General features: G+C 41.2%; 2 protein-coding genes across 7 annotated transcripts in view; one reads left to right on the top strand and one right to left on the bottom strand.

Annotated features, from left to right (window-relative positions):
- Nucleotides 1-15,056, bottom strand: part of RELCH (RAB11 binding and LisH domain, coiled-coil and HEAT repeat containing) — a 66,220-nt gene extending 51,164 nt beyond the window's left edge. For 3 of the 4 annotated variants that reach the window (XR_015733260.1, XM_034432954.3, XM_034432955.3), the window contains exon 1: nucleotides 14,428-15,056. Coding sequence is in view for 3 of the 4 variants with exons in the window: in XM_034432954.3 (XP_034288845.2) it covers nucleotides 14,428-14,884 (457 nt within the window). In the remaining variant the exon portion in view is untranslated. The remainder of the gene's footprint in view (nucleotides 1-14,427) is intronic. The other variant, XM_034432956.3, reaches the window with a different exon arrangement.
- Nucleotides 15,057-19,645: 4,589 nt separating this feature from the next.
- The window catches only part of PIGN (phosphatidylinositol glycan anchor biosynthesis class N), a 75,019-nt gene continuing 70,606 nt past the window's right edge, over nucleotides 19,646-24,058 (top strand). The window contains exon 1 of one of the 3 annotated variants that reach the window (XM_034432960.3): nucleotides 19,646-19,873. The gene's annotated coding sequence lies outside the window, so the exon portion shown is untranslated. The remainder of the gene's footprint in view (nucleotides 19,874-24,058) is intronic. The other 2 variants (XM_034432961.3, XM_087890255.1) reach the window with 2 other exon arrangements.

Genomic DNA, 24,058 nt, shown 5'->3' with positions numbered 1-24,058 from the left:
ATGACTGTCTTCACTAGAACCATGAAGAAAAGTGCCCACCTTTCAACTTTAATGGCTATCAACTTTCATAGCCAGTTGGTCTAGTGGTTAAAGTACCAAACTAGAAACCAGGAGACTTGAGTTCTAGTCTGGTCTTAGGCATGAAAGCCAGCTGGGTTACCTTGGGCCAGTCACTCTCTCTCTCAGCCCAATTCACCTTTCAGGTTTGTTGTTGTAAGGAGAGGAGGAGGAGGAAAGAGTATTATGTATATTTGCAACCCTGAGTTATTTATAAAAAATAATAAAGGCAGGACATAACTAAATTAACAAAAATAAACTTATATTTCTTATATTTATAAAAATAAACATCTGTTTTCCTTTCATTTGCCTTTCCCCACAAAAATGTTACTTTAGAGACAACTTTCTGAATGCAAACGATGCAAACATAAAACTACAGTAGTGAGAAAAAGAGTGTGAATGCACTGACGGGGTGTCAAACTGGCAGTCCGCGGGCAGGATGCATCATGCACAGGCCACGCCCACCCCAGCTCTGTGAATGGGAAAAACATTGTGAAACATCACGTGATGTGAGTTTGGCACTTGTGCTTTAGTATGAACTTTTCTGTAATCCTGAAGCACTGTGACTGATGCACATTGTGATATGGGCTTCACTGAGTTTCTATTAATAGATTGAGAGTTTCTGGTTAAACAAACCCCACCCAAAAGTGTACTTTTATAGCTTTACAGAATACACTGGATCAACATTCACTTTTTTTGTTCCAAAAAGTAGTGGGTCCCTAGCACAATTAGCTCTTTTTAAGGGGTTGTGTGGTACCATGATTTAAAAACCACCATGTTTAGATTCACAAAGCCAAAACTAAGGAGACCATGTTTTAGATAAACATGGCTTTGTTCCTTGTTTGCCAGGCAAACTACATCCAAGACTGGCCGAGTTCTTTCCTTCATAATATGGCATAAAGCTTATTTTATAAAGTAATTCTTTCAGTAATGTAATTTATACTTTAAACATGTGATCAAAGTTTAAATGTTTTAAGAACTGAACTTTTAAAAACGTGCACTGCTCTTTTTTTTGTTTCTGTTTCTATTTTTCTATTTACAGTACTTATTTATTTCTGAATACTGAGGCAATAAAACAATAAAACATGGGGCTTTTTTTTCAAAATTCACTAGTATAATGTAAAATAGGATTTGTTTGTCCCATTGTATAGGAAGGCTTTCACACTGGCAGGCTTGGATATATTTCCAGCAATGGTACTGTTGGGAAATTTTAAGGGCATTCCTTACCAATATTGTTCAGATCTTAAGTCAAGACCATAGCACATATACTTATGAAATGCATATTTGTCACCTATGGAGGATAGAGCTAATCTTTCCTCTTATCAGAAACTACTCAAATCAATCTCCCAAAGTGATTGTGCATTATCTTCCAAAGTACCAGGACCAAGAGGTTTCCAGAATGGTGGGCAAATTTTGTGCCATAGAATTAATAGTCTGAAGTTACTGGATCTGACTGTGTTTAGTTTCAGGTACAAGTGGTTTTTGTTTTACTAGATATTTGTACTCTTGTATTCTTTTCTCAACCTTTTGCTTTTTTGCTCAATGACCATATATTGACATAAGAAACAATAAATTTAAAAGAAATATTAAGAACCTTTAGTCTCACCATATAAACTTATAATTTACTTAACAATGTAATAACAGAGGTCACATCTTTCTGGTTATGGCCAGATATTACTTTGAAATTTTTGATCAGTTTCTTCCTGGTAGAATTGTGCTATGAGGAAATAGGTTTCACTTCATTTTTAATCCATTTTTAGTCACTCAAGGCCACTTTCTTGAGAGGACTTGTGTGACTTTTGTCAGATTAGTAATTCTATTTAAGCATTGCTGAATTTATTGTGATGCTTTAGTTAAAGATCTACTCTACCTTTCCCAACTCACCTAAATCTATGTGTCCAATCTAAGAACCTCCACTCTATCGAGGACCTATCTTGATGACGGGCTTTGGAGCCCTGAGAGGTGGCATGTGGCAAAAAGGAGGCTGTGGGGTTTTTTAGCTGTGTCCTTTGTTAAATTTTTAAGGGGTTCTGGGAGGGGGATAGTGGGTTTTATGAATGTGGGTTTGGGGGGGTAACCCACGAGGGGTTGGGCCTAGTCCGCCAGGGGGCTATGTGACTGGGGGTGCGGGGTCGGGGTCGAGGAGGGGGCTAGTTTCCATACCAATGAGGGCTGGTCCATCGGTACTGTGTGTGGGAGGGGCAGATATGGTGGGAGTAGGGGGCCATATCATGTTAGGGCAGTGCGTACTCGTTATGTTCGAGCGATTGCGCGCTCCGGCCCCCTATGCTCTTCTTGTTCCCTGGGTTGCGCAGATCCTCAGGGCCCGGCCCTTCGGTTGATGTTGTGCAACACCAGGTCCGTGGTAAATAAAGCCCCCCTCATTTGTGATCTCGTTCAGGAGGGGGGAGCGGACCTGGAGGGTATTACAGAGACCTGGTTGGGCCTGGAGGGGGGAGTCCTCCTTGTTGAAATGTGCCCATCAGGTTTCTGCGCATTCCATCAGCCAAGGTCTCAGGGGAGGGGTGGGGGGGTGGCGATTGTTATTAAGGAAGGTCTTGGTCCGAGAGAGGCCACTGTGCCTCAGATAGCCGGATGTGAGTCCTTCCTTGTGAAATGGGACCGGGGGGCCAGATGGGCTTGCTGGTCGCGTACCTGGCTCCCTGCCACATGGCGGCGGCCTTGCCTGAGCTGCTCAATGTGATAGCCGAGGTGGCGGTTGATACCCCCAGGCTTATGGTCATGGGGGATTTCAACCTGCCATCTATCGGTGGAACGTCTGAGGTGGCTCGGGAGTTCATGGCTTCCATGATGGCCATGGACCTGACCCAGTTAGTTCATGGCCCCACTCACATGGGGGGACATATTCTGGACCTGGTTTTTGTCTCTGGCCAGTGGCGGAATGGTTTTGATAAAGGGGATATTGTGATCGAGCCCTTGTCATGGTCAGACTATTCTCTCCTTCGACTTGACCTTCAAACCGCTACACCTCGCAGCAGGGAGGCGGAACTGATCAGGTGGTTCCGCCCCAGGTGCCTGATGGACCCTGATAGGTTCCAGACGGAGCTTGGAACCTTCCCTGAGGTTCTGGCTTATGATGCAGCTGAAGACCTGGTGGCCGCCTGGGATAGGGCGGCCACTGGAGATTTGGACCACGTTGTGCCTTTGCAGCCTCTGACCCAGTGCCGATCCCAGGTGGCTCCCTTGTTTTCTGAGGAGCTGAGGGAAATGAAGCGCCAGAAAAGACACCTAGAGCGCGGTTGGAGGGCCAGCCGGTCCGAATCTGACCGAACACTGGTGAGGTCTCATATTAAGACCTACCTAGTGGCGATAAAAGCAGCAAAGTCTGACTACTTTTCCACTCTTATCGCGTCTGCAGGTAACCGCCCAGCCGCCCTGTTTAGGGTGACCCATTCCCTGCTCCATCTGGGAACACGGGAATACCCCTTGGAGGGTAGAGCTGAGGATTTTGTACAGTATCTGCATGACAAAATTGCTCAAATTCAGGAAGGCTTGGACTCCGACTGGATAGGTTCAGACGGGGTGATGGAGGAAGGTCTTGAGAGTGATATCTGGGAGAAGTTTGACCCGGTGACTCCTGAAGACATGGACAGGATTATGGGTAGACTTAGCGCGGCCACATGTTTATTGGACCCTTGTCCTTCCTGGCTGGTGCTGGCTTCCCGGAAGGTTACACGAGGCTGGCACCAGAGGATTATCAACGCTTCTTTGAGTGAGGGTTGCTTTCCTGCCGCCTTGAAAGAGGCTTTAGCGAATTATCATCCAGTCTCCAACCTCCGCTTTGTGGCGAAGATTGTTGAGAATGTGGTGGCGCGACAGTTTCCCCAGTACCTGGATGAAGCGGTCTATCTTGATCCGTTCCAGTCGGGCTTCAGACCTGGGTACAGCACGGAAACGGCATTGGTCGCATTGGTTGATGATCTCTGGAAGGCTCGGGACAGGGGTTTTTCCTCTGTCCTGGTCCTATTACATTTCTCAGCGGCTTTTGATACCATCGACCATGATATCATGCTGCGCCGGTTAAAGGAGTTGGGAGTGGGAGACACCGTGCTGAAGTGGTTCTCCTCCTTTCCCTCTGATCGGTCGCAGTTTGTGTTGATAGGGGGCCAGAGGTCGACCTCAAAGCGCCTTATGTGTGGGGTGCCGCAGGGATCGGTCCTCTCGTCCCTTCTATTCAACATTTATGTGAAGCCGCTGGGTGAGATCATCCGTGGTTTCGGGGTGTAGTTCCACCAGTATGCTCATGACACCCAGCTGTACATCTCCACCCCGGACCACCCCAATGATGCCCTTGACGTGATGTCCCGGTGTCTGGAGGCCGTGCGGATCTAGATGGGGAGAAACAGGCTCAAGCTCAACCCGTCCAAGACTGAGTGGCTGTGGCTTCCGGCGTCCCAATATAGTCAGTTGGTGCCATCTCTGACTATTGGGGGTGAGTCGTTGGCCCCCATGGAGAGGGCTCGCAACTTAGGTGTCCTCCTGGATGCACAGCTGTCCTTAGAAGAACATGTGACGGCTGTGGCCAGGGGGGCTTTTTATCAGGTTCGCCTGATCCGTCAGTTGCGTCCCTTTCTGGATTGGGACTCCCTACGCATGGTCACTCATGCCCTCGTCACTTCCCGCCTGGACTACTGTAATGCTCTCTACATGGGGCTCCCCTTGAAGAGCACCCGGAGGCTCCAACTGGTCCAGAATGTGGCCGCGCAGGTGATTATGGGAGCGTCATGGCGCTCCCATGTAACACCTCTCCTGAGCGAGCTGCACTGGCTCCCGGTGGTCCTCCGGGTGCGATTCAAGATATTGGTTACCACCTTTAGAGCACTCCGTGGCTTAGGACGTGGGTATCTACAAGACCGCCTGCTGCTACCAATAGCCTCCCACCGGCCAATTCGCTCCCACAGAGAAGGGCTTCTCCGGGTGTCGTCAGCCAAACAATGTCAGCTGGCGACCCCCAGGGGAAGAGCCTTCTCTGTGGGTGTTCCCGCCCTCTGGAATGAACTGCCCCCCCGAGATGCGGAGGATTCCCGATTTACACACCTTCCGCCAGGCCCTCAAAACGCTTTTATTTCAACAAGCCAGGCTGGCCTAATTTTTTAAATTTTTTAATCATCAATTCTTAATTTTATATGTTTAAAATGGGTAGTTTTTATTTTAATTAGATATGGGCCAAACTATTTAATATTTTTTAAATTGTTTTTTAAATTTTATATCTGTGTGTTTTATTCTGGCTGTACACTGCCCTGAGTCCCTTTGGGAGAAGGGCGGTATATAAATTAAATTAATAAAAATAAATAAAATAAATAACCATATTGTATTGAACGTTTTTCTCAAATACACATATTTACATGTCAATGTGTGAAACAGTTTCTTTTCACATATGTTTAGACTTTTAAACGTATTAAACTATATGTCAACTCATCCATGGGGCAGTCAGAAACATCCTACAATTGAAATTTCAGACCTGCATCTCTGCCAGGACTAGAAAACAACAAGGAGTAAACCTTGTTTACTTGTTTACTCTTCATTGCTAGTGGGGGAAAAAAAACAAGAGGGCATTTCAAAGGTGAGCCAAAGGAGACAAAGAATGGTATTTTGGAGGACTCTAATTTCTACAAGTTCTAATCAGCTTGTAGAACAAAAATATGGATTTAAAGAGACAGCCCAACCAAATTCTAAATTCCCTTTCACACTAAGAGTGGATTCAGGGCTGCATGCCAAAGCCACCTCTTTGAAGAAGTCATAAAATTAAACTATGACATCATTGGTCTCAGCAAAACAAGAGCATTAATCCATATTATCCAAATGGGATAATAATAGCCCTAGGCAAAACCCCACATAATGGTGGAGTTGGCATCATTGTTGCCAACCAACAAGTACAAAACATTCAGTCAGTACAAATAGTTGCAAATGTCTTACAACCCTCAAATTAAAAATAAAAGGCAGAATGACCAACTGCTCATCATCCCATGTTATGTTCCCTACAGTAATTTGGACAAAGATCAAACCAATGCTTTTATGAAGAACTTAAACAACAACTAGCTCAACTGGCCTACAAAAAGTTCATCAAAGGATATCCACATGCTTAAGTAGGCTCATGTGGAGTGGGTGAAAACTATGGGCCTTTTCTCAAAAGAGAAGTAAAATGAATATGATGAACAATTAGCAATCTTAATTATAAAGAAACAGATGATAAACACCTTCAATACTTTGAGAAATTAGCAGGGAAATACTGGACCTGACACTCCCCTAACTTGGAAAGGAAAGCAGAGATCAACTACATACTATGCAAAGATGCCAATTTTATCCCAAGTGTTAAAGTACAGCACTAACTCAATATTGGCAGTACATATAAACCAATTTAAATGCCTAACCTGAACATCCCTTCTCAATGGCAATTCTTAAGAAATATGACAGTAGGTACAATTCTACTTGAGAAACAAATTCTACAATAAAATTGGTATAATAACGCGACACTATAAACAATTTATTTTTTAAAAAATGGTAGCAGCCACAAAAATTCAGAAAAATAACTGGAAGAACTTCTTTCCAGCAATAAAATTAGACAGCAATTAAGAAGAACTCAAGGGAGAAAATAAATTTGATATGATTGTACTGTGTGAGCAGAACTGCAAGTTAAAGCAAAAATCAAAAGACTATGAAAATTACCCAACACAACAACTTGTAAAAACAACAGAAAAGCAATATCAAAAGGGCTGGGGAAAAATGCAGCCAATGAGTTTTGAAGGAGTCAAGAAGGATAATCACATCTGATTGACAAAAAACTGAAGCTGAAAATTAGCATTTTTATACCGATCTTTTTGCTTCAAAAATAGCCAACATAGAGCACCATTACTCAGATTATATCTAATGGCATCAAAAATTAATTAGATGTGATTCTCCTTGCAATTTGACAGTTTAAAACCAGGAAGAATGGTCAATGGTTGAATATCCTTTGATAAAGCAAATTCTACAACAGATGGGAAACGTCAAAGCAAAATCAGATCCTTTAGCTAATGATGAACTACTGCTGTGAAGAGCAGAACTCTAAAATAAACAGAAACAGAGAAGTTTCTACTAATGCAGTGCGCAATCAAGAGGCAAGTACTACAGAAATCTAACTCAGAGACCAAATCTGGAATGCAGAAACTTATGGTGATTTTAAGACATCATCAAAGTAGTTCTTTTTAGATTTGATGGATAAAGAGCTTATGTACAAAGATGGATAGACACAATGGAAGAATGAATAGTAAAGGTGATGGAGTTGGCAGAGATGACAAAACTGACTGTTTTAATTTAAGAGAAGAATCTATCTAGTTTTGTTTCTGTTTGGAAACTGCTTCTGGATTTTGTGCTCAAAACTGAAAAAAAGGAAACTTTGATTTAAGGTACTGGTGATTAGATTGGTTTTGTTGTTATAGAAGTGGTCTGAAATAGACAGAAATGTAAAGCAAAAGGTTGAGCACTTAAAGTCAGAAATCACTACTTTTTTCTTCTTCCTTTTTTTACACCCCTTTTCTTTCTTCTTTATCTTTCCTCATTTTTGTTTCTATTTGTATTTTATCTCAAATCAAACTTTATTAAAAAATAAAAAACCAAGATGTCATCAAAGTAGCCCAAAAGCTATCAATGAGCAGAACATGTATGCATGCACAGTAACATGGACCTGGACAACAAACAGGTAACTTTATAACTTTGGCCGTAAGACTGACCTCCTATGAGATGGAGAGACAAAATACAGAAAAATCTTGATCCCAGTTGAAACACTATAGCATTGCATTGCATGCAGTACAAACAAATTTTGGTATCATTACTTTGGGCAATGAACCTATTCAATGAATATGACCCCCAAACTATGTACAAAAATCTGTTCTAGAAATTACACAAATGGATTGAAAAAGAAAAACTAATTGCTGTACAACAGATAGGATTTGAGAAGGGAGATCAACTGTAGAATCCCCAACATATATATAATTAAAAATAAAGCAACATCCCACTTAAGTGGCAGTTTCTGATTTTAAAGCTTTGATTTAATCCATAGGCCAAAACTCTAAAAGACTCTGCAATGGACTATTGTCTATTATCATTTATTAATAGTTCCTATCATGATAACGTTTCTTTCAGAGTAAGATATCGAATTAGTGGGTAGTTCTTCTACCTCTATTCCAAACTCAATAATGGTAAAATGGATACATTTTATATGGGAGTGCAGTATTTTGAATTAAGAGTCAAAAAGGTGTGTTGCCGAACAAATAAGTAAGTGCTGACCTAGCCTTTGTTATAATGTCACAAGATCCTAGGTAAAGTGTATTTAGGGTTTATAAATTGCAAGTAACAAGTATGTGTACATTGATGTGTGACCCAAAATACTTTTTAAACCTTTTAACATGAACTGCTGCTAGCATTTTTGCCCCTCTGTTATTAATCTTTATATTAACTGTGTACTCAAACAACTTGCCAGTTCAAACTTCTACACAATAGCAAACTTAGTAGACACGTATGATGTGCGAATGTTACATGCTACATGTTAAATATAGTTCAGGGGGGAGTTCTCTAGTCTAGGCAATCGCCCATTGGAACATTTTATTTAAGATAATCAATCAAAACATCGGATTGTGTAAACATTGTTACTGAATGAATGTACAGCTTCTAAAATTGGGAGATTACTTACATTTTACTAGGTTCCATATGAAGCATGCTAAATTCATAGCTCAAAATATCCAGCATACTATCAATGTAATTCTGGAAAGATTTTCTCTCACCCTTTTTTGCCACGTAAGGTTTTATTTTATTCTAGTGGTCTTAATACTTTCTGAGGTGACCTCAGGTATACATTCTATAAGGAGCTCAACTTGGATAATATCCCAACTTTTACTGTTAGGAATTAATTCAATCAAAATTCTGAAGGATGACATTTCAGATTATACTGTTTTTCTCTTCTGTGTGTACAGAGAATAAAAGTGTTACAGGCTGCTATATTCCTAAGAATGAACACACAAATATTCTACTAGTCCTCCACTTCAGATGGCAGTTACAATATTTTTATTTTTTCCCCGAATAGAAAGAATATAGTACTCTATTAACTGCTAGTCTTGTACTATGACAATTATTTACCTCTATCATCACAAGATGAATAACATTTTGTCAGCTGGGTTAGTTATTGCTCATTAGAGGCTGATTTACATGTGACTTATGATAAGTGACTTGGAAAAAAATCTGCAAGCTTAAATGTTTGTGTAAAGGTTAATGTATAAGGAAAGATGAATTCCTTAATGATCAAACACTTGGACAGAATTTTGCAGACTCTTCTACTTTAAACTCTCCCTTCTTTCTGGTTACATAATACAGAACTATTATTCAAAAGAATTCCAGTGGCATGCTTTCCCTCACGTTGCAGTACAGATGCAAGGTGTTATAAAATTAAAAACTAGTTGTAGATGTAGTTGATGATAACTACTTGTTTCCCCGAAATAGGATCCTATCTTATATTTTTTTGAACCCTGAAATAAGTGTTTGGCCTTATTGCCATGTGCTCAAAAGCCCGATTGGGCTTATTATCAGGGGATGTCTTATTTTGGGGAAAACAGGGTATGTAGTAACAACCACAATGTAGCTCAACAACAATGAGCCTTATATGGGTGTGGCAGTCATATAGTTTTCTAAAATCACTCTTGAAATACTAGCTTGTAATGTGTTTAAATAAAGACCTGTCTTTAAATTATACAATCTTAAGAAATGGCCTCTAATATCAGCCTTTTTATGGTTCTTTGAGAGTAAGAATTAAAGAATACAGAAAAGTAGTTAATTTTTAATTATCTATTAATTACATTTTAGTTGTGCTAACTTAACATTAAACCCTTGATGACTTTGTCTCTGACATTATTTTGGTTCAAGATTAAAGTTGTTTAAGTGCCAATATGTTTACAGTTTTGCCTAATCACAGTTTTGAAGTACTATTTCATTGACAAGCAAATTACATAGGATAACTGCTCCAGCTCTTGGAGTAATTACATCAAGTCCTCTGGTTTCTATTTCATTTGTTTTATGAGCTGCAATCATTTCCTCATTTACAGAGAAAGGAAAATATGAAGCATGTCTAATGAATGTAAATATACTCTATTTTATTAAGAAGATAATTTTTTTTTTGTTCAAAGGAGAGTTTTGGGGTTTTCCACTCTGGAATAACTTTTCTGAATCCTTCAATCGTAATTAGTGGTGAACCATTAACAATATTAGTTACTTATGACCAATAGCTAAAACAATTTACACAATCACCAGTGAATAGAACAAGAGGGAAACAACAAAATGAGAAACAACGAATAGGGTATATAAACATAACATTCTGGTTCTCCAAATTAGCCAACATAGTTTAGTCCATGTACTTAAATCTATGGAGTAGTTAATATGTTATGTAAACTCAATCATGTTAATTTAATGAACCATTGTTCAGTTAAGCACAAGCTTTTACAGCAGGAGAAACAAGAAAATTTGGCCAATTTTTCTAATCTTCTTTTCTTCATCTTTCTTGTTACTTTATTTCTTAATAGTCCTAGCAAATAACATTACAATACATTGGTTAAAAAAATGTTACGAATGTAATTTTAGCTAAAAACTAGAGATAACATTTGTCAGAAGGCTTTTATCAAATTTTACTAAAAATCTGATGGACAAGCAAGGGAGTATGGGTGAGCCTACATATAAACTTCTGCTGTTGTCGATGTCCATGAGAAAGCAAAGATATCTAGTGAAGGATAGTTCTGCCAGGCTAAACAACAATGAAAGATCAGCAAGAAATTCTAGTGTCTTCTACTCCAAGGATATGTTCTATATACAGATGCCTAACCAAGGCAGAGAGCTGCAGGATTCTCTGGTGATATGCTAATAGTCAATTTATGACCACAACTGAGCCCAAAATTTCAGTTACGAAGTAAGACATTTGTTAAGTGAGTTTTGCCTCATTTTACAACCTTTCTTGCCACAGTTGTTAAGTGAGTCACTGCAGTTGTTAGTCATATAGTTGTTAAATGAATTTGCCTCCCCACTGACTTTGCTTGTCAGAAGGTCACAAAAGGTGACATGACCCCAGGACACTGCAACCATCATAAATATGAGTCAGTTGCAAAGTGTCTGAATTTTAATCATGTGAACATGGAGATGCTGCAATGGTAGCAAGTGTGAAAAATGATCATAAGTCACTTTTTTGAGAGCTGCTGGAATTTTGAACAGTCATTAAACGAACTGTAGTAAGTCAAGGATTACCTGTATTACAACCTACAAAACAAACTGAATAGCCTGATGACATCCCTAATTTACACTAATCAGTATTTACAATAATAGCAAGTACTTAGGAATAAAATCTTATTAATCACTAATCTCAATATTAAGCTAACAAAAAGCTTACAAAACTGTAAAATCAAACTAAGAATCTACCACATTACCACAGTCAGCCATCTCATAAGTTCTGTCACATGATTGCTTCACAAAATAATTGATAATTGTATGCTAGTAAAAAAACAAATGGTATCAAATCTCACATCTTCAGATGCTTAAAAAGCACAAAAGAAATAAATACCATGTAAGTTCAACATATACTATATGATGTCTACCCCTGCCTTAAGGAAAATATATTTTCCTAATATAATACTAAATTAGGTTCATTATTCTTATATACAGTAATTCTTTATTCTTATACAGTACCAGCTGTACTAGCAAATAAATATTCATATGAGCAGTTTTAGTAAGCAGTATATTTAAAGCCTATGTTTTTGCTAATTAGATATTACATTGTAGTTTTTCAATTCACAGAAGGAGGTGAATTGGTTGGTCCTACATTGCCTGTACAAATAGTCACATGTATAGTATTGTACCTTATGTGATCCCAGTACCTTATCAGTATCAGATATTGATACTAAACTGATTTAGTTTGCTAAATAAATCAAAACATACAGTAATCCACATATTATTGGCTTAGAAAAAATGTGTAAATCAAAAATAAACAAATATTATGGTTTGATGTTATTTGCAAACACTAAAAAAACTCCTTATTTTTATTAATATAAGTGACTGAAATAAAGAACTAAAATTACTCTTCATAATAACAGACATTTTGCAAAAATTCTAGCATTGGTGTAATCTGGCTGCTGCAGATGTTTGTTTGCATGCAGATGTGTTATTTATGGAAGCTTCTCAATAGAATCACAAAATGCTGTTCTCTCTCTAAACTGCTGAAGTGCTTAAAATGTTCTACCTTTTGTATAGTGTATGCATTTCTTGGTAGTTATTGTAGTTACAAACATTTACATGGTATCATTTACATAAAGTCTTTCCTGACTCAACATTATTAGACACTAGCCATCTAATGTTGTTGACTTCCCAGTGTATATTTCTTCATAATCTTCCAATAAAAACTAGAAATGACTTAACATTTTAGAAAATCACTTATTACTATATTGATACTAAAGATTGACATTTGCATGGAAATATTTCTTATTATTCTTACATTAAGTTGAACAGGATTTACTGAGTATTGTCCAAACATCCTCCTACAATCTGAAGCTATAAGCAACATACACAACACATACATTTTCAATGAAACTTCTATTATCTAATCCAATATCTCGGCATTAATTATACCACCACAGTATTCTAAAACAAAGCATGTACCTGCATTGATATTTCAAGATGTTGTCTTTGAAAGAGCAAGAGCTAAAATCAATAAAGTGTATTAACTTAATATCTTTATTTTGCCAATGGTTTAGTACAGATTAAAAACTGCGGCTTCTTTAGCTATGACTTTTTAGTTTCTATCAAATTGCAAATGGCAAGAGGAACCAGAAAAACTCCAGCTGATTCAGAACTCAGGACTGGTTTTACATACTGCATTACAATATTGAGGCTTTTAAACTTTGGTGTTACCAAAGACTCCTGAAAATATAAGGGATAGACAAGAAAATAAATGATCAAATTGATTCAGAGTTCTTACTTGTGGTATAAATGACCATGCTCAAATTATCACATTTTGGATGTATTATGTATAACCAAGCTCTCTTGAGTAATTTATAATGCTGAGAATAATAAAAAGGGACCAACCAGCAGCATAATATATGGACATGATTTCAGTAGTAATGGGTACACCATTAGAAAACCTGAAAAACCAGATAAAGGACACATCACTATGAAGAAAATCTACCAACATGATGCTGGTAATCAAGATGAGGTTGACTCATTAAGAGTCAACACCAACTTGATTATTGCCATCAATCACACTATGTTTACTCCTAGTTTGTTTACTAAATCACAACTGGCTGGGGTCTTATTCTAATGACTTAGAATGACTTGCATACCATAGCAAGTTCATATGATGACCTTCTAAAATTAAGAATCTCTCCCAAACTTATCTCTGAACTGAAATGTTTGTGACAGGTGAAAGTACTGTGTTTGTGTGTGTATATAAAATTCAGATTATCAAATCAGCTGAAATCACAGACTATTCTTTTCTATGGTGATGCATGAACTACCCAAAAAGTTTAAATTTATGCTGTATAATTCAACCCATCATGGCTCTAAAAAACCTTGCTATAAAAATAGTAAAAGCCTCATAATAGGCAGCAGTTGCAATCTATGTCATCTAAATCAGTGGTCCCCAACCCCCGGTCCGCGGACCGGTGCCGGGCCGTGGAGTACCTGGCACCGGGCCGCGCAGCGGCCGGGGGACATGAACGCTGCAGCGCAAAGGCTCCTGGGCCGTGCTCAATGGGCCGTGTGCAAAAGCTCCTGGGCTGTGCCCCCACCCCTGCGCGCACTCAGCGGGCCGCGGCGATAAAAAGGTTGGGGACCACTGATCTAAATGATCAACAGTTCATACATGCACCAATGAGGGAGAATATTTGTAGTTTAGTGTTTGAAATGAAGGATCCTTGGTGCTCTCTGAGCTTGCTTGTTTTCTTGCAGACATTTCATTATCCTATATCCTAACTCCATAACATCATCAGTGCCAGTAAGGAGTGCTGTTTGCTGTCAGTTTATATTCTGGTATTTTACCTGTCTTGTCCGCTCCCACCCACACAGACAGGCAAGACACCAGAATACAAACTGACAGCAAACAGCACTCTTTACTACCTATTTTAAGGTAATGAAATGTCTGCAGAACAGGGGCAATCCCTGCCTCTTTTCTACCAAGATTTGACAAACGCTCCAACACCAAATGAGGGGAATTTATTGAAAATAACACACCCAAGCCAAGGTCAACCAAGGGCTGAAACCTGGCAAGGGGAAGAAATATTTTTTTAAAAAGGAGAGAGAGAGTGTGAGTCCTTCTAAGCTTCCCTTTGTTAAGCACGGCTATCCACTTACGGAGCTGTCCGGCGCCAGGCTCCTTACCGCCTCCGACCATCGCTATGATCCCGGGAGCTACTGAGGCGGAAGGAGTCGGTGCCAGGGCTCCGGCGCCGCCCGCACTTTGCCGCTCGAAGTTGCCAGGATTGGAAAAATAGTCGCGCAGGCGAGGCAGCTCCCGGCCGCTCTCCAGAAGCTCCGTGTGCAATTCCAGCGCCGTCAACACGAACTGGTCGCGCAGCAGCTGAGCCGCTAAAGCATCCACGGGCACCCGGGGCGGTTCCTCGGCCTGTGCAGGCGGCGGCAACAGTTGCTGAAGGGGTGGCGAAGAGGAGGTGGAAGACGACACCGGGAGAGGAGCGCCCAAGACGCCGGGGTCGCTGCTGCTGCTGCCCCCCGGCCTGGTCTCCTCTGGCTCGGACTCTTCGGAGTCACTGAGGAAGGGGTTCACTCCCCCGCCCCCCACCACCGCCATCTTGGGAGAAGAGGAATTCCCCCCAGAGCCGCGCGCTCTTCCGAGCTGCGCCCCAGACGAACCCTGTTACCACAGCAGCCGGCGGCAACCCACCAATCCCTCTCTCGCTCTCTCGCGAGCGCGCGCCCGGGCGCCTCCTGTCTTTCCGAGCTCGGTTTCCGCATAGGAACTCTCGCGAGATCGTCCTCGCTGCATTTCCGGTTCCTGAAGATACCGGCAGGCCTGAGGGAATCGCTCGATTCCCATTAGTTGCAAGGGGGTGGGGTGGGGAAGGGGACGTTCGTTAAATACAGGCAGTCCTCAATTTACGACCACAGCGGAGCCCAACATTTCTGTTGCTAAGTGATTTTTGCCCCATTTTACGACTTTGCTTGCCACAGTTGTTAAGCGAATCACTGCAGTTGGTAAATTAGTACAGGGGTTTTCAACCTTGGCCACTTTAAGACTTGTGGACTTCAACTCCCAGAATTCCTCAGCCAGCTTTACTGTCAGTTTATATTCTGGTGTCTTGCTTGTCTTGTCCAGCCAGCTTTGCTGGCTGAGGAATTCTGGGAGTTGAAGTCCACAAGTCTTAAAGTGGCCAAGGTTGGAGACCCCTGAATCAGTAACAGGGTTGTTAAGTAAAACAGGTTTCCCCCCATTGACTTTCTTTGTCAGAAAATCGCTGAAGGGGATCACATGACCTCAGGACACTGCAACCGTCATAAATTATGAGTCTGTTGCCAAACATCTGAATTTTGATCACAGGACCATGGGGATGCTGAGATGATCCTAAGTGTGAAAAACGGTCTTCAGTCACTTTTTTTCATTGATGTTGTAACATTGAACAGTCACTAAATGAACTGTTGTAAGTCTAGGACTACCTGAATGAGCCAGCAATGTGCTGCAGCTGTCAAAAAAAGCCAAAACAATCCTAGGCAGTATTAACAGAGGGATAGAATCAAGACCACGGGAAGTGACACTGCCGCTTTAGAATGCCTTGGTAAGACCACACTTGGAATACTGCATCCAATTTTGGTCACCACAATGTAAAAAAGATGTTGAGGCTCTGGAAAGAGTGCAGAAAAGATAATGGGTATGTATATGTGTGGTTTCTGAAGGCTAAGACCGTTTGCGGGAATTGGGTATGTCTAGTCTAGTGAAAAGAAGAACTAGGGGTGACATGATAGCAGCTTTCCAATATCTAAGGGCCACAAAGAAGAGGGGATCAACCTATTCTCCAAAGCACCTGAAGGCAGGACAAGAAGAAATGGATGGAAACTAATCAACTACTAAGAGCCTTGGTGGCGCAGGGGACTAAAGTGCTGTTAAAGTAGCACTTAGCTGACAGCTGCCTGCAATTACTGTGAGTTCGAATTTCACCAGGCTCAAGGTTGACTCAGCCTTCCATCCTTTCGAGGTAGGTAAAATGAGGACCAGATTGTGGGGGCAATAAGCTGACTTTGTATAAAAAAGAACACCGCTTAGGAGGGGGCCAAAAGCCCTACTAAGCAGGTATATACAAAAGTATGAAGGCTATTGCTTAACACATTGTAAGCCGCCCTGAGTCTCCGGAGAAGGGCGGCATAAAAATTGAACCAATATTATTATTATTATTATTATTTATTAGATTTCTATACCGCCCTACTCCCGAAGGACTCAGGGCGGTGCACAGCCAAACAATAAAAACACATACAATACAAAATTTAAAAAATAGAATAAAATCAAATTAAATAATTTTGGCCCCGACAAATTTAAAACCCCAAACTTTTAAAACCAATTTAAAATTGAATATATAAATACTAAAAAATATTTAAAATATTTAAAATATTTAAAATTTTAAAAATCTTTTATAAAAGAGGGGGAAAATTAGGCCAGGCCGGCCTGGTGAAATAGTAAGGTCTTTAAGGCGCGGCGGAAGGTGCGCAGATCCGGGATCCTCCGTATCTCTGGGGGGAGCTCGTTCCAGATAGTAGGTGCCCCCACAGAGAAGGCTCTCCCCCTGGGGGCCGCCAGTCGGCATTGTTTGGCTGACGGCACCCGGAGGAGCCCCTCTCTATGGGAGCGTACTGGTCGGTGGGAGGCTATTGGTGGTAGTAGGCGGTCCCGCAAGTACCCGGGTCCTAAGCCATGGAGCGCTTTAAAGGTGGTAACCAAAACCTTGAAGCGCACCCGGAAGACCACCAGGAGCCAGTGCAGCTCGCGCAGGAGAGGTGTTACATGGGAACGCCATGTCGCTCCCATTACCACCCGCGCGGCCGCACTCTGCGCCAGTTGGAGCCTCCGGGTGCTCCTCAAGGGGAGCCCCATGTAGAGAGCGTTGCAATAGTCCAGGCGGGAGGTGACAAGGGCATGAGTGACCGTGCGTAAAGAGTCCCGATCCAGAAAGGGACGCAACTGGCGAATCAGGCGAACCTGATGAAAAATCCTCCCGGTCACGGCCGTCAAGTGCTCTTCTAAAGACAGCCGTGAGTCCAGGAGGACGCCCAAGTTGCGAGCCCTCTCCGTGGGGGCCAATGATTCGCCCCCAATAGTCAGTGATGGCGTCAACTGACTATATCGGGACGTCGGAAACCACAGCCACTCAGTCTTGGATGGGTTGAGCCTGAGCCTGTTCCTCCCCATCCAGATCCGTACGGCCTCCAGGCACCGGGACATCACTTCAAGGGCATCGTTGGGGTGATCCGGGGTGGAGATGTACAGCTGGGTGTCATCAGCGTACTGATGGTACTCCACCCCGAAACCACGGATGATCTCGCCCAGCGGCTTCACATAAATGTTGAACAGGAGAGGCGAGAGGACCGACCCTTGCGGCACCCCACATATGAGGGGCCTCGGGGTCGACCTCTGTCCCCCTGTCAACACAGACTGCGACCGGTCAGAGAGAAAGGAGGAGAACCACCGCAACACAGTGCCTCCCACCCCCAACTCTTCCAACCGGTGCAGCATGATACCATGGTCGATGGTATCAAAAGCCGCTGAGAGATCTAACAGGACCAGGACAGAGGAGCACCCCCTGTCCCGAGCCCTCCAGAGATCATCAACCAACGTGACCAATGCCGTTTCCGTGCTGTACCCGGGCCTGAAGCCCGACTGGAACGGATCCAGATACGTCGTTTCATCCAGGTGCTGGGGGAGCTGTTGCGCGACCACACTCTCAACAACCTTCGCAACAAAGCGAAGATTGGAGACCGGACGATAATTTACCAACATTGCCGGGTCCAGGGTCCAATAAATAAATCAAGGAGAGAAACAACTCAGAACTAAGGAGAAACTTCCTGATAGTGAGAACAATGAAACAGTGGAACAACTTGCCTTCAGAAACTGTGGGTGCTCCAACACTGGAGGCTTTTAAGAAGGGACTGGACAACCATTTGTCGAAAATGCTATGAAGTCTCCTGCTTGAGCAGGGGGTTGAACTAGAAGACCTCCAAGTCTTCCAACTCTGCTTTCTATTGTTTGAAGAGTAGCTCCCTCGGTTATTACAATGCCATTCTCACCTCCCCAAGGGTTTGTGCTGCCAAATGGACAAGTGCTCCAAAGCAGAAGTTTGTTATGGCAGCAGATTCGGAAAGAGTGTAATCTCCCACCAGTAATGAATGGAGATGAAAATATTGCAGAAATTCCTATTCTTTATAAGTCAGCTGCATATTTCCCTTTGAAACCTGAAAGATTAAGTTAGGGATAGTTTTTCTCCATGATGCTCTCTCAGGTGGCTAGGAATGGAAAATGACTTGATGACACATAATCAATGTTTTCCTTTTGTTAAAAAAAAGTTTCAAACATTGTCCTGCAGAAATAGAAGTCCTAATTTATTTTTTACCATGGGTTGAGACTGTAACTGAGACAATATACTGTAACATTTTCTTTAACAATTATTTACCTGAATTCAAGATCAAAGGCTATGGACCTATAAGGTGAAACAGAAAAGGTTTATGGAAGTTCTGAGGGCTAGTTTGGTAGCATTGGGCTAGAAATTGGGAGACTGAGTTCTAGTCCCACTTTAGACAGGAAGCCACGAAGATGATCTGGGCCAGTCACTAGAATGCAAGAACCCACCCCCCAAAGATCTAAATTTAGCTCTAGAGATGCAAAAATCAGAACCGTGAGAAATTAAACAGCTCCAATTCTAAAAGAGAATTTAGAGTTGAGTGTATTACAATAAAAATAGTGTGCTGTTCTCTATCATGTCATAAAATTTCTATAGTTTTTGTAATGATTTTCTAATGAGAAGCCAAAGGGTATTATTCTAGTTATATCCTCTTTGGCCCTTGTAATTTCCTCCCTCTCCCCTTCAAACTGTCCAGAATGCAAGCCTATATGGCTTCTTTATCCTGTAACAGGCAAATTATATCCCATAAAAGGATGCTGCTCTTACAGGTTTGGGGATAAAACCTGAAACCTGTTCTATTAAGCATTTTACCAGGACTCATGCAATTGTGGTCCAAACATATTCTAAGATTTCCTATCTTTAAAGTATACTTATTTTAAACGTTCAGATGTGTGGACTTCAACTCCCAGAATTCCCCAGCTAACTGAATTCTGGGAGTTGAAGTCCACGCAGCTTAACGTTGCCAACCCTGAGAAACATTGCAATTATTTCCCGCTATCTTAAGTTTTCAATTCTCAGAATTCCGATCTGATGCTGGCAGAGTGTTTTGGAAATTGTAGGTTAAGATCTCCCCTTAGTGTTGGGAGAAGAGCGGTGAATGAGAAAGCCATTCAGCACGAAATCTCCCGAGTTCATCCTGATTCCTAGAGATCTCGCGATACTCTTTGGCCGCTTTCGCGATATGGGAGTTGTGACGTTGTTGAAGGCAGAGCGTGGCTTTTTACGGAGTGGTGATAACTTGTAAGGAGTTCGTGAACGTTTTGCTTTCTGCGCTTTCTTCCATTGCTTTTTACCACCTGCCAAGTGTGGTGGCGGATTTTTTTTTTTTTTTTTTTTGCTGGTCCGCATATGTCTCCAAGGAAACGATCGTCCTCGCAGTAGCCGGTGGAATGAGCCAGGTAAGCACCAGAAATAAGAAGTCGCTTCCTGAAATGATGCTGAATGTTCTGTTTCCTGACGCGTCTCTTGCCTGCAGGGAGTGTTCGGTAGGTTTTGATTTGGGTAGAAAGTGGGGACTGGTTATGCCCAGGAGATGTGTCAATAGCTTGTGGTTGGTACTCTTGTGTTTAAGCATGCCAACAACAACAACATGATAAGCTATGCATCATTGTAGACACTAATATACCATTGTCAATACATTAGATTGCTGGAATTAAAAGTAATCGTTTGCATAAGTGTGTGTGCATGGACTCAGGTCTCCAGCGAAGCTTGAGTTTAGGTGCCATCATTGTGGTTTAAGCATGCCAACAACAACATGATAAACTGTGCATTATTGCAGACACTAATATATTGCCATTACATTCGATTGCTGGAATTAAGAACTCTTGAAGTAATCGTTTGCATAAGTGTGTGTGTATGGACTCAGGTCTCCAGCGAAGCTTGAGTTTAGGTGCTATCATTGTGGTTTAAGCATGCCAACAACAATATGATAAGCTGTGCATTATTGCAGACACTAATATATTGCCATTACATTCGATTGCTGGAATTAAGAACTCTTGAAGTAATTGTTTGCATAAGTGTGTGTGCATGGACTCAGGTCTCCAGTGAGGCTTGACTTTTGGTGCCATCATTGTGGTTGGTACCCTTGTGTTTAAGCATGCCGGCAGCATGATAAGCTATGCATTATTGTAGACACTAATATATTGTCAATAGATTAGATTGCTGGAATTAAGAACATTTGAAGTAATCGAAATGTGTGTGTATGGACTCAAGTCTCCAACGAAGCTTGACTTTCAGTATCATTTTTCTTGACAATAATATGGAAGTAGTGTGCATTGCCTCCTGCCATGTAAGTCCCACCTTAGCCATGAAAGCCAGCTGGGTAACTTTGGGCCAGTCACTCCCTTTCTCTCAACCCAACCCACCTCAGAGAGTTATATTGTGGCAAAAATAGGAGGAAGAAGGTGTGTTGGTTGTGCTTGCTGCTTGAAGTATTTGTAAAAATAATAAAGGTGGGATGAATAAATAAAATGTTTTCTTGATTTCCAAGGCTATTATACAGTGGGGATTTCCTGGTGGTCTCCTATCCAAGGACCCTCTGGATAGCATTCTGCCCACCTTAAAAAAAAAAGTCCAAGACTAGCTAGCTACTGTAACCAAGCAAATTCTTACTATGAATGGATTGCAAAAGCGAAGCCAAAGTAGGATTATTTGTTTTTGGCCTAGGATTAAGATATGATGAGACTGTTGCCACTGTGGTTTATATTGATTGTTTTTATAAATCAACCTCATTGTGGTTTATTCAACAAACTTTGGTTAACTAAAAGAGGGCTGAAATTTGTGTGAATGCAGCCTTTTTTCATGAGAATTCCATTGGTAGATCTCAGCATGTTAATAAAAAAATTAAAGCAGATTCTTCAAAAATGAGTTTGGTTTGAGTTTAAGGAAGTTGTATGAGCTCAACCACTGTTGTTTTTAACATGGTTCAGATTATGCACGCTGTATGAACCTAGCATAGTTTGGCATGGAACTTCTATCAGAAAAGAACTGTCTTACAGGACTGGAATACTTTGGGGCAAGATTTGGCTTTTAGATGTGAAATTTAAACATTTTGTCCCTTAGCATCTCTGGCCCCAGTTTGAAGTTTATTGAAATATGCAGACATAAACTAAAATTATTACAGTGATGGTACAAAATGTTGTCATTTCTTTCCTGATGTGGTCATCCCATCGATAATGCACAGTTACCATATCAGAACAATCTGAACAGACTTATGTTCGTTTAACAACATTCCAGGGTTATCACAGCCTAGGAAAGAGTATTTTATGGTCTGTAAAGTACTTACAGCCATAGGAAAATATTGTACCACCACTTTGTGATGATATGACCACAATCTGGGTGCTTAAGAACCTGTTCATGCTTATGACCAGTTGCCAAGAACCCCGTGATCATGTAATCATTGTTTGCAATTTTCTCTTATCCACTTCCCCAAAAAGTCAGGGGGAAGCTGGCAGGAAGGTTGCAAGCTGCATCTGCCTGCCAAGAATATTCCCTCTTGTCTCTGGGGAAAGAGAGCTCAGGTCCTGAAGATTTTAATTCCATTTCTGCACCTTGTCAAAGTTCTCTCCCATGCCTAGAGGGAAGCTGAACTCCTTTTTCAGGCACTCTTTCAGCCAACCTTCAAAGACAAAAGAGAGCCAAAATCTGAGCAGAGATATGCAGCGTGGTAAAAAGTGAAGGGTGCCTCAGGTAGATGGGGAAGCCCGGGGAAGCCCTGGGAAGCCCAACACAGGTCATGGACAGGGAAAGTTGGGAAACTCAAAGTAAAGGTCCCAGAAATTTAGATTCCTAGCAGACATTAAACTGACCATTGAGGAACAGAAAATTATTTAAAATTCTTTTAAATTATATATAGCAGGCTTGTAATGTTTATTGGAGCATAGGCTTTTTGAAAAACGTGATTAAAATATTTTTTGTGACTTGTTTGGATGCTTTAAATCAGGGTGGATTTGATTTAAATCGAGTTGATTTAAATCACAATTTAAATCATGATTTAAATCACTAGTAAAAAGGCTTGATTTAAATCAACTCGATTTAAATCATAATTTTTAAAGAGCAACTGTCATCTCTGCTACTCCTTTGACCCACTGTTGACTCACCGATAGTCCCAGTGTTGCAGAATATACAGCCTCATGCTACATAACTAAGCTCCATTTCATGCTGAATAAACTAAATTATTTATGTATCTTAAATAGAAAACTATCTTACGATAGATTTTTACCCCAAAAGTTTTTTATTAAAATAAATTCGATAAAAATCAAAAAAATCCGATTTAAATCAAAAAAAATCTGATTTTTTTGATTTTTTTAAAAAAATCATTGATTTTTATCCACCCTGCTTTAAATATCTCCTTTCATTGGTTTACCCTGTTCATCTGACAAATGCTTTATAGATGTTTCTTTCTTGTTGAAAACATAAATAGAAATGGATAGTGAATGGTGACATGTTTTATAAAGATTAATATTTTGGCTTTTGGCCTTTAAAAAAAAAAACCTAAGCAGTGTCAACCTCCCAGCTTTGTGAGACAAACTTTTCAAAAGATATTGGGCATTAAATGGAGTAGTTTTGGGGAAAATAAGATCTGCATTTTGCTTCATTATGCCTGCATTTTTATTCAGCTTAAAAACAGGGATTTCCAACCACATCAACTTTAAGACCTATGAATCTCAACTCCCAGAATTCCCCAGGTAGCCATGATGTCTGAGGAATTCTGGGAGTTGAAGTCACAAGTCTTAAAGTTGCCAAGATTGTACACCCCTGACCTAAAGGGACCTGGTTCAGTAGAGGGCTGCAACCAAAATTGTTCCCACCAGTTTATTAGCCTGTACCTTTACGGGGAGAAATAGACAGCTGTTTGTCAAGCTGTTTGTCAATGATGGAGTTGCCTGAGAAGAACTGCCTGATCTGTTTCTTGTTTTTAATTCGGTTGCATTCTCTGGTGCTTGGTTTAGAGCTCCCAAAACTGCAACTTGTGTCTTGAATTGGTTTGCGGGAACTGGGGTAGAATTTAGCTCTGATTCAAAGTGGCTTGTCAGCTTTTGTAAAGAGGAAGATCATGTGATGAAGCCCAGAGTCCTAAGTGCAAAAGTTCCAAATGGCCTTTTGGAGAGATAGCTAATTGAACTCTGGCCTTCATAGTTCAGGGATGAATGACTCAGTGGGTATATTTTTTATAGATGCTTATTATTTTGATACCTTGAAGACAGAATTTTGGGAGTTTTAGTTGGTGGAAAATGTAATTGATGGAGTACCTAATATCAGAATCATGTTAAAGGTGCTAGTCATTCCTGACTCAAGGGGGCGGTGCTCATCTCCGTTTCAAAGCCGAAGAGCCAGCACTGTCTGAAGACGTCTCCGTGGTCATGTGATCGGCATGACTAAACACCAAAGGTGCACGGAACGCTGTTACCTTCCCACCAAATGTGGTCCCCATTTTTCTACTTGCATTTTTACGTGCTTTTGAACTGATAGGTTGGCGAAGCTGGGACAAGTAACGGAAGCTCACCCTGTTACGTGGCACTAGGGTTTCAAACTGCTGAATTACCGACCTTTTGATCGACAACCTCAGTGTCTTAGCCACTGAG

The sequence above is a fragment of the Pantherophis guttatus genome, chromosome 3 (assembly GCF_059756535.1).
Source record: "Pantherophis guttatus breed Tessera chromosome 3, ASM5975653v1, whole genome shotgun sequence".
NCBI classification, from domain to species: Eukaryota; Metazoa; Chordata; class Lepidosauria; order Squamata; family Colubridae; genus Pantherophis; species Pantherophis guttatus.
The sequence above is the reverse complement of the archived record's forward strand: the minus strand, read 5'-3'. Positions and strand labels throughout refer to the sequence as shown.